The sequence below is a fragment of the Gracilinanus agilis genome, chromosome 4 (genome assembly GCF_016433145.1).
Source record: "Gracilinanus agilis isolate LMUSP501 chromosome 4, AgileGrace, whole genome shotgun sequence".
Classification (NCBI taxonomy): Eukaryota; Metazoa; Chordata; class Mammalia; order Didelphimorphia; family Didelphidae; genus Gracilinanus; species Gracilinanus agilis.
The window spans coordinates 353,977,209-353,992,166 of NC_058133.1; the positions used below are offsets into that span (position 1 = coordinate 353,977,209).

At 34.1% G+C, this 14,958-nt stretch overlaps 1 protein-coding gene across 1 annotated transcript in view; it reads left to right on the forward strand.

Moving 5' to 3' along the window:
* The first annotated feature begins 885 nt into the window (after positions 1-885).
* LIN28B (lin-28 homolog B) overlaps positions 886-14,958 on the forward strand; it is a 128,576-nt gene continuing 114,503 nt past the window's right edge. Inside the window, exons 1-2 of the mRNA XM_044676083.1 lie at positions 886-922; positions 10,090-10,277. Of these exons, the coding sequence (XP_044532018.1) occupies positions 886-922; positions 10,090-10,277 (225 nt within the window). The remainder of the gene's footprint in view (positions 923-10,089; positions 10,278-14,958) is intronic.

Here is a 14,958-nt window from a genome sequence, read left to right on the forward strand (position 1 = left end):
TAATCAACTTAAACTTAAAACCCAGTTTTAGAATAATAATTTTGCTTTTTCAAATATTGTATAGTATACAGTTAATATCTTTGGATAATATATTACCTTCACCAAATAGGTAGTTTCTCTTTTAAAATATCTAAAAGGAGTTGTGACATCCAGATTGGGTGGTATGTAACAAAACTTGGATTTTCAATAGATTTCTTTTAAAATATGTATGAAAGGAAATAAAAGTCAAATATGGCTGCTATCATTTGACACATTGTAACCAGGAGCCAGACCCTTATCTTCTAAGTGCCTTAGGTTTCTACATCTGTTAAAAACAAAGACAAAACCTGTACTTCCAACCTCACCTTTAATATTGAGGTTTAAATTAGGAAATCTACTTAAAGCATTTTGCAAATCCTACAACACTATATAAAATGCCAGCTCTTCTGTATTGAGCTATATGCATGTTAAACTTGTGAGTTATTGAATTATTGTTTGAAATTAAATATAAATAAATACTTATTAGTTAATAAGTAAGGAGAAAACACTTTATTTTTTAGGTAATCTGTTTCTTTTGACCACATCATTAATTGTATAGTGCTAATAAAATAAAAACCAAATTAAAGAACCTTGTTTACACAATGCCTTTTAACTGGAAAAGGCAAGGCAAGGTGCTGCATTCTCAGTTTGATTGTTATAACAATTGGTTATCTAATTGTGGATTTGATGAGCTAGGTAAGTCTTAAACAGTTAAAAAGTTTACAGGTCACTTCACAGAGTCAAAGCTTTGCCATTTTATGGCCTTATAATGAGCCGTTAAGTTGGAGAAGAGGCAATTAAATAGGGTGCACTGGTAGAATGAATAAAGTTCTGACTTGAACTCTCTAATTCCAGGTTCCTCAGAAGATGATGAGGTCATTCCAGAAGGTTTCTTCAAGCCCAGGTTAGTTTTTTTTTTGTTTGTTTTTTAGTGTTTATCTTAGCTGAATTTTTTTCATGAACTTAGCATGATTTTTTTTCAGCTGAGTAGCAATTACAGCTGTTAATATTTCTCCTTCCTCTAAAGGATTTCTCTTATGATATTCTCTTATAGTGGGAAGGAGTAGTAGGTTGGATGCCACAGTATATGATTTAAATATAGTATCTCATAATTTTATTTTCTATGTGACCTTCATCAAGGCTTTTAACTTCGTGGAACTATTTCTTCATCAGCAAAATGAAGGGGTTTGAAGAGTGATCTTTGAGGTCCTGTCTGGCTTGGAATCTATAATCATATTATCTCTAAGATCCTGTCCAGTTCTGAAATCTGTGATACCCACTTGTACTCAAGGTTCTCAATATTTATAGGAATTCTCATCTCTTTCCTTCCTAAAAACTTAAGGGCTGCAACTAAGGGGATGCTGGTTAATATTTAACAACCAGCTCTCTGGGGGTGTGGTGGGGGGAATGTACACTTAGCATGCATTTAAATTTAATCTGCATTACTAATATTTTCTCCATGACTTTTTCAAGTCTAGACATCAGCAAAACAGTAAGTCATACCCTGATATGTAGTATTTGTAGATTTCCAAAGAGTAAATGCTCACACTGAAATTTAACAATCTGTTTGGCCCTCCTAGTCTTTGAGCCTACTGAAATCCAAATATTTTTGGAAATGGGTACAATTGCCAAACATTACGCCTATAGAGACTTCAAGATAAATATTCAAAATGTTAGTAGATTTAAGAAAGCACTTTTCCTATCGCTTTTCAAATCACATTTATGTAGAACTTTAAAGATGAAAAAAGCACTTTCCTTAGGCAAGATGGTGCCAGTATTATTATCAATCTTGCCCTACATATGAGAAAATTAAAGTTCAAAGGAATTAAGTCACTTCTCTGTATAATTCAAATATTCAAAGGCAGAGGCAGATGTTGAACCCAAGCTTTTCTGTGGTGAGATTCTTTCTATTATACCAGGTTGCCCTTCTGTGTAATTAAACTAGAAATGGTAATTAGCAAGTAATTTGGCCCAACTTAAAAATATATATATTAACACATATATTAAGGTAAATGTTTCTAGACTTATTAGAGAAAGTTTTTGTTAAGCATCAACTGTATACCATGCAGTATGCTAGAGTTTAGGGGTGCTAAGACCAAAGAGAAGCAGTCTCTCCTCTCAGGGAGCTTACATTCTGAGGGATTAGGCAACTTATATTCAGACAAGCAAATACAAAACAGGTACAAAGGAAATACAAAACTTTAAATGCAGAGAGTACTAATAAATGGGGCAGGACCTCCTATACTAGGTACACTTGTCATTTAAGGGAACTAGGAATTCTAAGGGGCAGAGTTGAGGCAAGAGACCATTTTATTTTTAAGAATCTGTGCTCTTAAAAAATGTAATTGGGAAATATTTAGCAAAATAAATAAAAATGTGGTAGAATGTAACTAATAATAAAAGGAAGCTGTACTCTTCATTATGATTAAACTGGTGTAAATTATTGTAAAGCTTGATTTTTGTACATATTTTATTATATTGAGAAGCAGCATGTGGTAATGCAAAAAGCACTTGACTAAGGTCAGAAGTCTAGGTTTAAATGCTGACTTGAGATCATATTACTATCTATTTATGGAATGAGCAAATCACTTCAACCTTTTAAAACCTCGGTTGCCTCATCTATAAAATGGGGATAAAGATCCTACTTTACATTTTGTTAGGAATGTACTTAGCAAACTTTAAAGTGCCACAGAAATGGTAATTATTGTGTTCTAGAAATAACAAATTATATGTAATGCTTATTCATACAAGAGAAATTTCAGTTTATGATGATATGCTTGATGAATTTGTTTGATAAACTCAGTTCCACTTCTGCAAGCCATAAATGTAGTGTTGTTGGCCAGCAGTGAGTGAAAGCATCAAATACAAGTGCAATTAAAGGGAATTTATCTCTTGTGATAGTTCCTTTGATTGGTTTATCAAATTAATTAGCTAAAAATGAATGACTGAATACAGAGAGATGTAATGATTCTTGGTGTTCAGGAGTCTAATGTTTTAGAGTTGAATATTTGGTACAAATGTTTCTTTTCCTACTTAAAGGATGGTAGAGAGTTTTGTTTTTTTTTTGAGATCTTTTGGTTTATATCCTCTAATGTGGTAGCATGAAAAATCATCACGGAAAAAGGAAATTCCAAAGAGTACCTATAGGATTTTAATTAATAAAGTGTTTTTGCTTTATTATTTGCTTTCCTGAGAACTCTGAGGGGGAGAAGTCATGGACTTTTATTTTCTGTTGTTGTATTTTATATTTATATATTTAAATGATATATTTAAGATATATGATGTAAATGTAATATTGACTCATGATGAAGAAAGTATATTCTAATATTTCTAAAGAACCTCTTAAACTCCTCATCAATTTAGAACATATTGCTAATAAATTTATAGTCCAAATTGTTAATTTGTTGGTAGGCTACATACATATATTTATATACACATATATATGCTGTATTTCCAGATATATTAAAATAATAATAAAATTTTAGAGCTGACAGGGAACTTTAAAAATCACTTAGTTCAACACCTTCATTTTAGAGATGATGATACTGAGGGCCAGAAAAATTCATTGATTTAACCAAAGTGATGCAGTAAATAGGATTAAAACCTAGGTCATCACTCACTTTTTAAGTCTCTTTTAACTAAATCAGGCTTTTTCCATGTTTCTTAAGGTCTTTATTATCTGAAGCATTGGTTTTCTCTTCTTTCCTGTTTTCTTTCCTTACCATTTCAACTTGTTTTCAGCATGTGTGAATTTTGAAATAATCACCATAAGCCATTAGATAATGTTATTAACATTCCAGACTTTCTTTCAGCTAATTATTTTATATGGGATAGTTAAGTTTAAAAAATGTCTTATGGTTTTTCTCCCTCATTTTAACTTTATTTGATAACACATACATTAGTTTCATATGGTTATTTTCTACATTATTTTTTAAAAAGGAAATTAATGCATCGTAGCATATAAAGAATAATGCCTCCAATCTATATCCAAAGTGAGAATTATTGACAATTCCATTTTCCCAGCATAAATATGAAAAAATTCACTTTAAATGCTTCCAAATAATTTTGGTTGTTCCATATATGTGGAAGTAAAGAAAATCTAGTATATATTTTAGAACTTTTTTATGCATTTACCCCCATTTGAAGATAATTCATCATTGAACTTTTATACTCAATTAACACCTTCAATTAGATATTGAAACATTTTAAAATTTAATTGATCATAAATCAGAAAATTTTGAGTGAAAGTAATCACAAGACATTTCTCAATTTGGTTCTTAGAGAAATCAATCGATTAAATTACATTTGCCATTTCCATTTTTTAGGGATTAAATTATCCTTTTTTTGCTTAATTTTTTCATTTTAAAAAATTTAATGGAACTATTTTATACCAAGTGTTTATATATAAAAAGATCTTACTTCCATTTGTTCTTGAGAAACAGAGAATAGTTCAAATGGAATGAATTTTTCCAGACTCAAACTATTATATATGAAGCAAAGGTTTTAAGGAAATTGTTTGATTCAGTTTTTCTTAAAATATGTAAAATTCTTAGTTTAGGCAAATAGTTACAGGTAAATTTAGTTACTTTGCCTCCAGAAGGGGATATTAAAGAGGCAAGAAAACGAAATTTTGCTTAATAAACAGTTCTCTCAACTGATGCCCTTAGAATACTCCTCTCCGTTGATTACTCTTGTTTACTTGGCTTCATGATTACAAGGTTTTCTAGAAAGATGATTGCTTAGAAATCCCACAAAATGCTCATTGGAACAAGAGAGACTGAGAGGGGGAAATGTCTGGGGGAGGAACGCTTTGGCTGTGGCGTCATTTAGGCGGGAAAAGATCACGCCGCAGGAAGAAGTGCTCTCTTTAACGAGAACATCTCCACTTCCTCTCTCCTCTCAACCTCTTTTCCTCCCGACATTTTTTTCTCCCATTAATCCTCAAACGCTTAAAGTGGTATTTTGACTTCAAAATGATGGTAGTAGAGATTCATACCGTATCAGTTATCATTGTTTAGTCATTCCCATTCTTGGGATTGCTGCTGAATTTTTTCCCTATTAATGTAACATCTTCTCCCTGGCCTTACCTTACTTTAGTGCCTTGAAATCCCAGGATTTCAAGAATAAAAGGATCCAGTTTTAGGTGATGAACACCTCCAGATACAGCAAAAACAGTAAATTCTGTTTAGTGATAGTGGGTGGGGGCAGGGCAGGAGGGAGAGAAGGACTCTTTTGTTTGGTGTTGGTTTTTTTAGAAGTACATCTGGGCAGGGGCAAGAGGCCAAATGTGAAAGTCGTTTAATTAGTGAGAAATGATCACTAGTGATTCTTGGGAAGGAAGCTTTGGAGTATTGTTGAACTGCTCAACATCAAGAGAAGCAATGTTGAGCTGCTGAAGAAAGGAAAAGGTGAACCACGAGAGAAAGGGGAGAGGAAGTAGTCGGGGCTAGAGGTGCTTGGAAGAGTGCAGGTCAACCTGCCAGTCTTGGCGGTGGGTTTCTTTGACCCTCTGGGGGGATCATCTCAGTCGGTGGGAATGAGAAAGATTCGAGGGCAGTTGGAGCTAGGATCTTGTATTGGCTGCAAACACCGGGATTTTTTGGAGGGAGGATAAAACCGGTGGAGTTATTAGCAGGAGAGCAGCAGCCCCTCCCTCTAGTTTTAAGAAGAACCGGAGCTTTGTTTCTGCCTATAATAGAAGTCACAGTGCACCAAAGAAGAGTTGAAAGTAATGATTGAGCAGTGATAGGTACCTCGTTCGGCGCCTAGCACAGTATTATTGCAGAACGCCACACAACATAACAAAAGAAACAAACAAACGAAAAAACAACAGCCAGGCTACTTAGAGAAAATGTTCCGCCGCGAGTTTTAAATGGAGAAACCAAATAATCGGGAATAACCAAACTCATAGCCCACTTTCTGTTTATTACATTTTAATTTTTAAAAAGCACGTTGGCGATTTCTAGGTAGCTACTTGATCTTTATTTCAAAGGATTTTGCAAGAACTGCGATAAATCAAACTAACCAAGAATTTGACTCTCCTAGATATAAAACATGCGTTTTGAGTCAAAATCGAGTTCTTTCAGGTATTAAAATTAGTCGGAAATGAAAAAAAAATTAAATCCAGAAGACTGCAGGAAGGTGACAAATTGGAAAGTATTCAAGTCGAGCTGTTTGGCGTTCTTAAGTCAAAGAAGCCTCCCATGAGCGTCAAGAGATTGAGTTCAATTTATAAAATAATTTCTCTCTGAAGATTTCTTTGGGGGGTGGGGCAAGATAATAAATCGATTTAAATAACTGCCCGCAAAACAAGTAGTACTGGGATACTTTATTTCCCAAGCCCAGTTTCTTTTGTGTCGGAGTGTTTTAAAAGGTATGTATGCGTATTTGCCCTCAATTCTTTGTGAATGAATTTTAGGAGGTTTCTGAGAGTTCCTAGTTGAAAAGAGCTCTACCTTCTACACAACTTGAAAGGCCGATGTCCCTCTCAGGAAATGAATGAGTCGATAACATCTGACACCAGTGACCAGTCCAGTGAACCCTACCTTAATTCCACTAATACTGGAGGCCCCCAAATCGGGGCAAGTCCGTGTATCTTGTAACTATAGCATTAAACGTGCTTCAGCTGTCTTCAGTGATTGTAGTCTTTTCTTGGCTAATTTTAATCTTGTCTCCCTCCCCCCCCCCCCACTTTGCAAATTGAGTTACAAAACAAAGGAATTAGACATTGGAGTACTAGGAAATGATTTGAGTTTTGCCTAGAAATACTCTGCCTACCTTAGTTTTTTTTTTTTAAATACCAGTAAAATGAGAGACCTAAGATAAATGTATGCTTAACAAAACACCATTTTTATACATTTTAGGATAGCGCTTTTTTAGAAAGATTTTATTTTGTCACTTTTTAACACATTGAATTGCTTTGTCAGAAATATTTTGTGAATTTTCCTGTTGACTTTTTTCAAAGAGCTATTTCTTGAGGCTTTGAGAATCTGTTAACTTTTATTAATCAAAATTTAGCTTTCGAATAATCAAAATGTTTTCATGTGAAATAGTATGTAATGTACAAATTATGTTATGTATAAGCCAGGTGATCCAGAAACCAAGTTACACCACTTAATGTAATATGTTGACTTTCATTTTTTAAAATAGTGTAGTTTGAGAATGCAAAGAAAAGTAAAGATTTAAATCTTGTTTCAATTGCTAGATTGCTTGTATTTTTATGCAATTAGTTCCTTTTCACCTTCATATCAGCTGACTCATTGTTATCCCTCCCAAATTAAAAAAAGTAGAAAACTTTGTACACAAAGAGTAAACCAAGGAAATGAACCTTTCTAAATTGGTCGGACTGTTTGACGCCACTCCCCTTTACTGCACCCCCCCCCCCCGCCCCAAACAACTGAAAATTACTTAAAGTTTAGTACAAGTTATTTTTATTTCAGATCTGTACATTGCCACACATTTTTGTCTTCCAAATAGGAAGTATATTTCCTATGTATAGGAAGAGGGAGTATAATGGGAATCTAATATATGTTTTTTCAGTGGTCCTTATATTGACTAACTAAACTTTAGCTTGTGCTAAACCAAGCTTTAAGAGTTAGGAGTGTGTTAGGTTGGGGAGGGTGGGTTAAGAGGTGGAAAGAGTGGCCTGGGTATGGTGGGGGAGGGGAGGGCTCCGGAACTTATTGAAGGGAAGTAGTATCGCTAGTTTTTGTGTAAACTGCTTATCTAAGAAAATGGGGGTGGGAGTGGGGGAGGTGGAGGATGGACTTGTGGTTTTGATATTAATAAACGAGAAACATTTTTAAGTGAAACAAATATTAAGCTAACTGTTTAATGTCAAAGTCTTTATCCTAATATTTCCTAAATGCAATACTATTGACGCCAGACTCATGTAATCAAACCATTTCGATAGCTGAGGCAATATAAAAGGTCCAGCGTTTAAGAGGGAATTACCTTGAGAGGGAGGCCACTAAATCCGTTAGAAATTGTTCATCTATTTGACTCCACCAGTAATGGTGCAGCTTTAAAATGTTGGTGCCCTGGTCAATATTAGACCTAATTACCTCCTTTCTCCTGCTCCTCCTATCTCTACTTTCTTCTTTTTCCTGCCCATTCTACCTCCCATTCTCCTTTCTTCATAGTCTTCCCCTCCTCCCCTTTCCCCCTTTCCACTCCCCTTCGTTCCCTTTCCCCTCCCCCTTTCTTCTCCCCTCCCTTCTTCTCTCTTCCCCTCCTCCTTTCCCTCCTCCTCTCTGTTCCTGGGGAACAATCGCCTCTGATTGAGGTTCACTCTTATTCTAGGCTCGAAAACTAGGCTCTTATTTAGGAAGTCATTAATCACATCTCCTCCCCCGGAAAGAGATGGCGGAGAAACCTGTGAAGTACAATTTCTCACTCATCCCCTCCAAAAATGTTACGAAATGCCAAACCCCTACACATTTTCACAGGATTAGGGTGATATCAGATTTCTGGTGGACTTTTAATTTGAATTTGAAATTATTCAGGGGGATCAAAGAAAGGGGAGTCGTGCAATTTCCCTTACTGTTAAAAGTGGTTATATCATCTAATGTTCCGAGTTATCGCGGAGACATAATTTGGTTTGATTAGTTAGAATCTGAACAATTGTATTTTTCCTCTAAACTGACTTAAAGCCATGAAATAATTTATCCTAGTCAAACTTACACCTTTTAAGTATTCTGGTTAGTAGATAGAAAAATTTAATATCAGTTCCATTGTGTAACTTCCTTACATTCAATTAACGTGTTGCTGCTTTTTTTTTTTTAAGAAATGTTTAGAAAGCCCAGACTCTATGGCACACGTGTACAAATATATGACTGTGCTATTTGCCTAAATAGATGAATCACAATGAACCTGAATTGTGTTTGAATGAGATGCAAAATTTCAGCCCCCTGATTTACCGTAAAGAAGTGTTCCAAATAATCTGTAAGATAACATGTTTGAGTTCTTGTTCATTCATAAATTATTTTGATGTCAGCATAGATGAAATGGCGATTGGTTATCTCTTCCTCTTGCCAACCCCTTAAGGATCCGATGTGAAATTAGTAGCAAGAAAGCATGTAATTGACAAAGTCACGTGTGCTCAGGGGGCCAGAAACTGAGGGAGAGAGAAGGGGGGAAAAAATCAAAAGAGGGAAAGCACATTAGACCATGCGAGCTAAATTTGTGATCGCTCAAAATCAAGATGTTAGACTGATGCAGAAGATCACTTCGTTCCAAAGGGAAAGTTTTCATCTCTCGAGTTTGGAGCAGAGGGCCCGTGGGGCAACATGGCCGAAGGTTAATTTTCTTTTCTATTGTTTTACTATGATTTTTTCTCTTCCTTTCTCTTCCCCTCCCCCACTCCCACTCTTGCCTGCCCGTCCCCCCCCTCTTTTGCTCTACCACTAATGCATTTACTTCACCCCCCCTTCGGATCTCTCAAGGGGGGGCTTTCTGCAAACCTATTGTTATAGATCTCCAAAAATGTTTTGTACCGCCCACACTGATTCACAACTTGAAAAGCTTTCTGGGGGCTATTGTTTGAATTGTTCGGGTGTGATTAAGCGCAGTTTCAGTTGGTGCACCCGAGAAAACATTTATACACCTGCTCTCTTCCCCCAATTCCTTCCTACCTTTAATCGAACGTTATTTCTTAGGAGATGCACGTTGCAAAATAATCCTCGTTCCAGTACTATTGCATGTGCAATAACTAGTTATGCAATCTTCCTGGTTTCTCCTTCTTCCTCTCAAAGAGAATAGTTTCGCTGATAAATTCTCTTTGGAAATGGGATCATTGTTAAACAAACTATATTCTTGTATACTGTAGTGTAATGATGTGGTTGAAAGATGGAGCTAAATGAAAAAATACACATGTATAGAAACGTGGGCGCTGATCTGAGCTGTAGGACTTTGCAGGTCCCTCCTTTTCAATGACTGCTTACTGCAAATGTGACTCAAGATTTTTATAAAGTTTTTCCTTCCCACCTCCATAAGTGCTCTTCTGATATTGTAATGTATAGGCATGTGGTATCATATTAGTAATTCAGTGTGTTTTGTCGTCTTCCATCAAAGGGGGGGCAAGTAAAGGTGGTGGAGACGAACCCGGGAAGCTGCAGGAGCAGGAAGAAGAAGAATCCCAGGTTTTGCACGGAACAGGCCACTGCAAATGGTTCAACGTGCGAATGGGATTTGGATTCATCTCCATGATAAACCGAGAGGGAAGCCCCTTGGATGTTCCGGTCGATGTGTTTGTACACCAAGTAAGATGACCTTTTTTCCCCCCCTTTCCGTTTTCCCCTTTTGGATTAAACGCGTAATTGTCAGGTTCTGTTCTATTCCTGTACGGTTAATGAACTGTATATTTTCGCCGACAAAAGTAGAAAAGTAGATTTTATGGTCTTTGGGTCAACTACTTGAGATTTGCAAAGGAATACGGAATCTTTGAAATTTCTTGGTTCTGGGTTATTTAGCATTTTTAGCCTGTAGCTAGATTAATAATGACTTCCCATTATATAAACAAATAACACTATATATTCCCTTCTGAGGTTATAAGGAAACAGTGTTGGGTTTCTCCAGTGTCTCTTTTACACACCTCCTTTCTCTAGCAAAAAGGTCCTTTCCCCCTTCCCAGAAAAGTTAGGCATATGTTGAGTCTATATCAGCTAATGGATCTTACATATTATTTGATTTTATAATAAGATTTAAAAGTACACTTCTTACTAAGCAGTAATTTTGAGAAAGTGTTATGTAGGGGGAAGGAGTTTGCTAATGTAGCATTTGGTTATCTGCAGGGTGTAGGAAATAATAGAACCTAGGATACTGTCCCTTTAAGGGAGGGAACTCAAAAAAGCATGTGGCCAGAGGCGGTTCAAGCTTGTACGTTTAAAATGTGCCAGGCTATGTCTTAAAAGTCAGTGTCTAGCTGTACGAATAAGATGTCTCATCTTTTTAAATAATCTCAAGTCAGAACCAAAAGGTCCTAATTTTGTGTCAGATATAATGGTTGCCCCCTTCATTCTACCATAATATTGGAACTACAGCTTTGGAACAATAATATCTACAAAATTACAAGCTTTACTAAAAACCATTAAAAAACATAATTCCTTGAAATATATAGAAGGTAGATCTTACAGACAAGGGAAGGGAGGGGACCAGAACTTGGATCCTTTCTGTTTTGCCATAGAAGCAAAAATAATTGAAAGTATTTTTATTAATAATATGTGTTGCTATGATTACTCAAACCTTCAAACTAGTTAAAGAGTGTATATTCCAAAAATACTTTTTTGTTTTTCTGTTTAAATTTTATTTATATATGTGTGTATGTGTATTTATTGTTTTGCATATTTATAGTAACATTCCGTTTTTCTTAAAAAAAAACATGCACACATTTGAAATTAAACAGAGAAGCAATGGAAACCATAAGAGATGATTCACTTTTGGTTTGCAGTCTTATGGTCCTTTTAGCTTTTTGATTGTACTCTAGCATTTTTGTCTTTCAAAAGACCTGGGCATCATTATTGTCTGTTTACATGTGGAAGGATAAGCATAAATTGTGAAAGGAAACAGGATTTATGTACATAAATATATTATGAGTTCATATACAAGCTTCTTGCTTTTATGCTTCCTGTCCAATATGTGCAAATGAAGCCATCCTTTCTGGTTTGTGCGTGTATTTTTTAATCCAAGAATGAGTTACTAAAATCATTGACATCAGTCTTTTTCTACTCCCACCCCCTTTTAACCTTATTTAGGTTGTTAAATTGTTCTTTACGATCTCATAAATTTGCTTTATAGATAAATGAAAAAAATCTCTTTTGTTAATCATACCTTTTGTGTAATTTTGCTTTCTGTTTTCCCCCTGTAATGTGTGTGTATATCTCTTATCTATCTATACATATATGTACATATATACACATTTTAAAATGCTTACATTTTAATGTCGGGATTCTTAAATATTATAGCCTCCAATTTTTAAGTGATCTAAAGATTACCATTTGAAATAATTGATAACTATGCTATATTTAGAATTTTCAAACTATTGAAAAGACTTCCTACCAAGTAATAACACTTCACCAGTATCTCTACTTTAATAATCTTTTAACACCAAATTTGTTTTCGTAAATATTTTATCTCATGAACTTTTGAAATGTTATTTTGTCTATAATTCTTGAAATTATATGCATATATTATTTAAAGTATTTCTATACAAGGCCTATTATAGCTGTATAGGCTTAAGAAATTTCATAGCCAGCATGAAATTGAAGAGGATATAAAGTAATTTGTTTTTAAATTTTAATCTGGTTAATGCTTTAGGATTTTTCTAATAATGTTACCAGTTCAATTTTTGGAGTGTTTTCTCTGTCTTTATTTAACTGGTACTTACCATAGCCTTACCTTCTCTTCTTGAATCCACTACTTTGTTTAAAACATTTCCAGGCCTGTATTGGGAGAGAAGTATTCTATTTTTATAGGTTGTGTATAAATCATCTGACTGATCTGTTTTGAAAGAGCCAAAAGCCCTATTGACTTTGACAGGGTCACTATGAAAAACAGCAAGCCTTTAAATGTGATCATGTACAAAGACTATTTGAATATTTACATAAAGGCATTTTGTAATGTTAGAATGCATTGACATAATTTATAATTTTTCTGTACAATTTTCACCAAGCATTTGAAATATATTTTCCAAATACTATGGCATTTCTAAGAGTTGCCATTCTTTCTGGAGGCATATTGTTTAGACCAAAAAAAAAAAACCAAGTTATACGTGGAAATTATGACAAAGTCTTTATAGTTTGTGTTTTTTATTCTTTATCATGACTTGAAAATAGAGTACATTAAGCATCTATTTAACTGGTATCTACCCAAATTAATCAACAATATTTTGTTAGGTGTTCAAAAATGCTTTTGGGATGGGGTTTGTTGGTTTGGAATGTCTTCTGACCATACTTTTGGAAAGCCTGAATTTGAAGGTTTTATATAATTCATTAGTGAGAATGGGTCTTTGCAGTAATGAAAATAATAAAAATGCCTCCCAAAGCACCTTTCTCATATAAAATAAGAATATAAATGATTCTAAGCTTATTGTAATGTGGTTTATCTACAAAAAAGGGAAAAATGTTCACATGCTCTTAATATGATCATTTGGATGCAAAAATTGGTGGCATAAGATTACAATACAACTTTCCCCATGAGGGTGTGATGTAATCAATACTCATAGAAGAAGCTTATGCTTAGGTGTTGTACTATGCATGTATGCATGTATTTAGAACTGTTGAGATTATGATGTCAAAATAATAACAAGAGGGAAGTGTTTAAACATTTTTGCTGAAAAAAAAGAAAATATCTTCAATTAAGTAGTTTTTTTACGTTTGACAGTGCATGTTTTCATGTGCATATTAACAGTGATGTTCTAATTAATAGCATATTTAATCAGCATTTTAAGTTTTTTTTAAAAGGGCATATTTAAGCCATACAGCTCTACATCATTTTGTTATGGAAACTGATAATTTACTAGTTGAAAGAAAAATGCCTCATGATGTTGATTTTTCATGATAGAGAAATGCAATTGAGAGGGCTTTTTTATATAACAAGCCAAAATAAAATTCTGAAAACTCTGTATGTCAGTTGTGATTCATTTGAAATAGCAATGTAAGAATCTTAGGGCATACTTATAACCATAGATCTAACTCAAGGTTATTTCATGAATTCCAAAGAATAAAGTTTCTCTGCAAATTAAGACAACTTACCTATGTATCTGTAGCACAGTGCCTCGCACACATAGTAGGCACTTAGTAAATGTTGGTGAAATTTGTTTGTTGAATCAATATTGCCTTATTTCTTGTTATTTATCAACACTAATAAACAAAACCCCAAGAACCAGCATTTTAAGTGACAAGGTCCTATGTGTTAAATTGTACAGAAAAGATATCTGAAACTCATGATGATTTATGGTATCAGTGTTTATGACTAAAAAACAAGAAAAAAATTGTTTCTAACTAATTTTTGAAATTAATTCTAATGATCTATTATTCATTTTTGTACCTGGAATGAGTTTGAAAAATCATATCATTCCTTGGAGCTTCTGAATTATGATGCTTAAGGGAATTTCTATAGCAATTAAATTTAAGAAGTAATTCAGGAAAGAACATTATTGCCCAATGTAACCTACCAGTTGATATTGTTACCTGGTGTACTTCAGTTTTGGCATGTTTATTTTCTAAGTGCCATTGCTTCAGCTCCTAAACTAAAATGCATCTTTTGAACTTTATTTTATTAACATGAAGAGGAGAGATGTAAGAATTTGTTGTTTTTTAATAGTGAAGATGAGGTTTCTTGCATATTAACAGTATTTCCAGAATACTTCTTTCCCTTCCCAAATATACATTAAAGGTAGCATCACAAACACTCATATACTATTACTTATATGAAAGGAGAGATAAAGACAAGACAAATAGAGGGAGGAAAGAGAGAAAAAGAAGTGTTTTCTTGGTATCAAATTTTTGAGTCTTATGTTTATAATTTTTTCCCAGAAAACAGCATTTTTAGATTATAGAATAAATTATGCAAGGATATTGACTTTTTCAGTTGGAAAACCACTTAGTTCAATTATTGTATTGGAGTAGCTTCAAATATTTGCCAAGATATGAGCTTTGCTCTCTTCTTTTAAATTTAAAATTCATATGGACAATCCTTTATTTGGTACCTACTGTGTGCAAATCACAATGATAAACTATACAAAGATGAATAAGATCATCTTATCAGAATTTTATCTTCCGTAAATATCAGTTTCTAGTTTAAAATTTTGATTTCTGGATAATGAAATATTGTTCATTATAAAGTGTTTGTTTTCAGAAAGCATTTTATGTTGCCCTTTTTTGCTTGGCAATATATGGAAATATAGACAAATTACAAAATTATTTTAGGGTATGATGGTTTTTG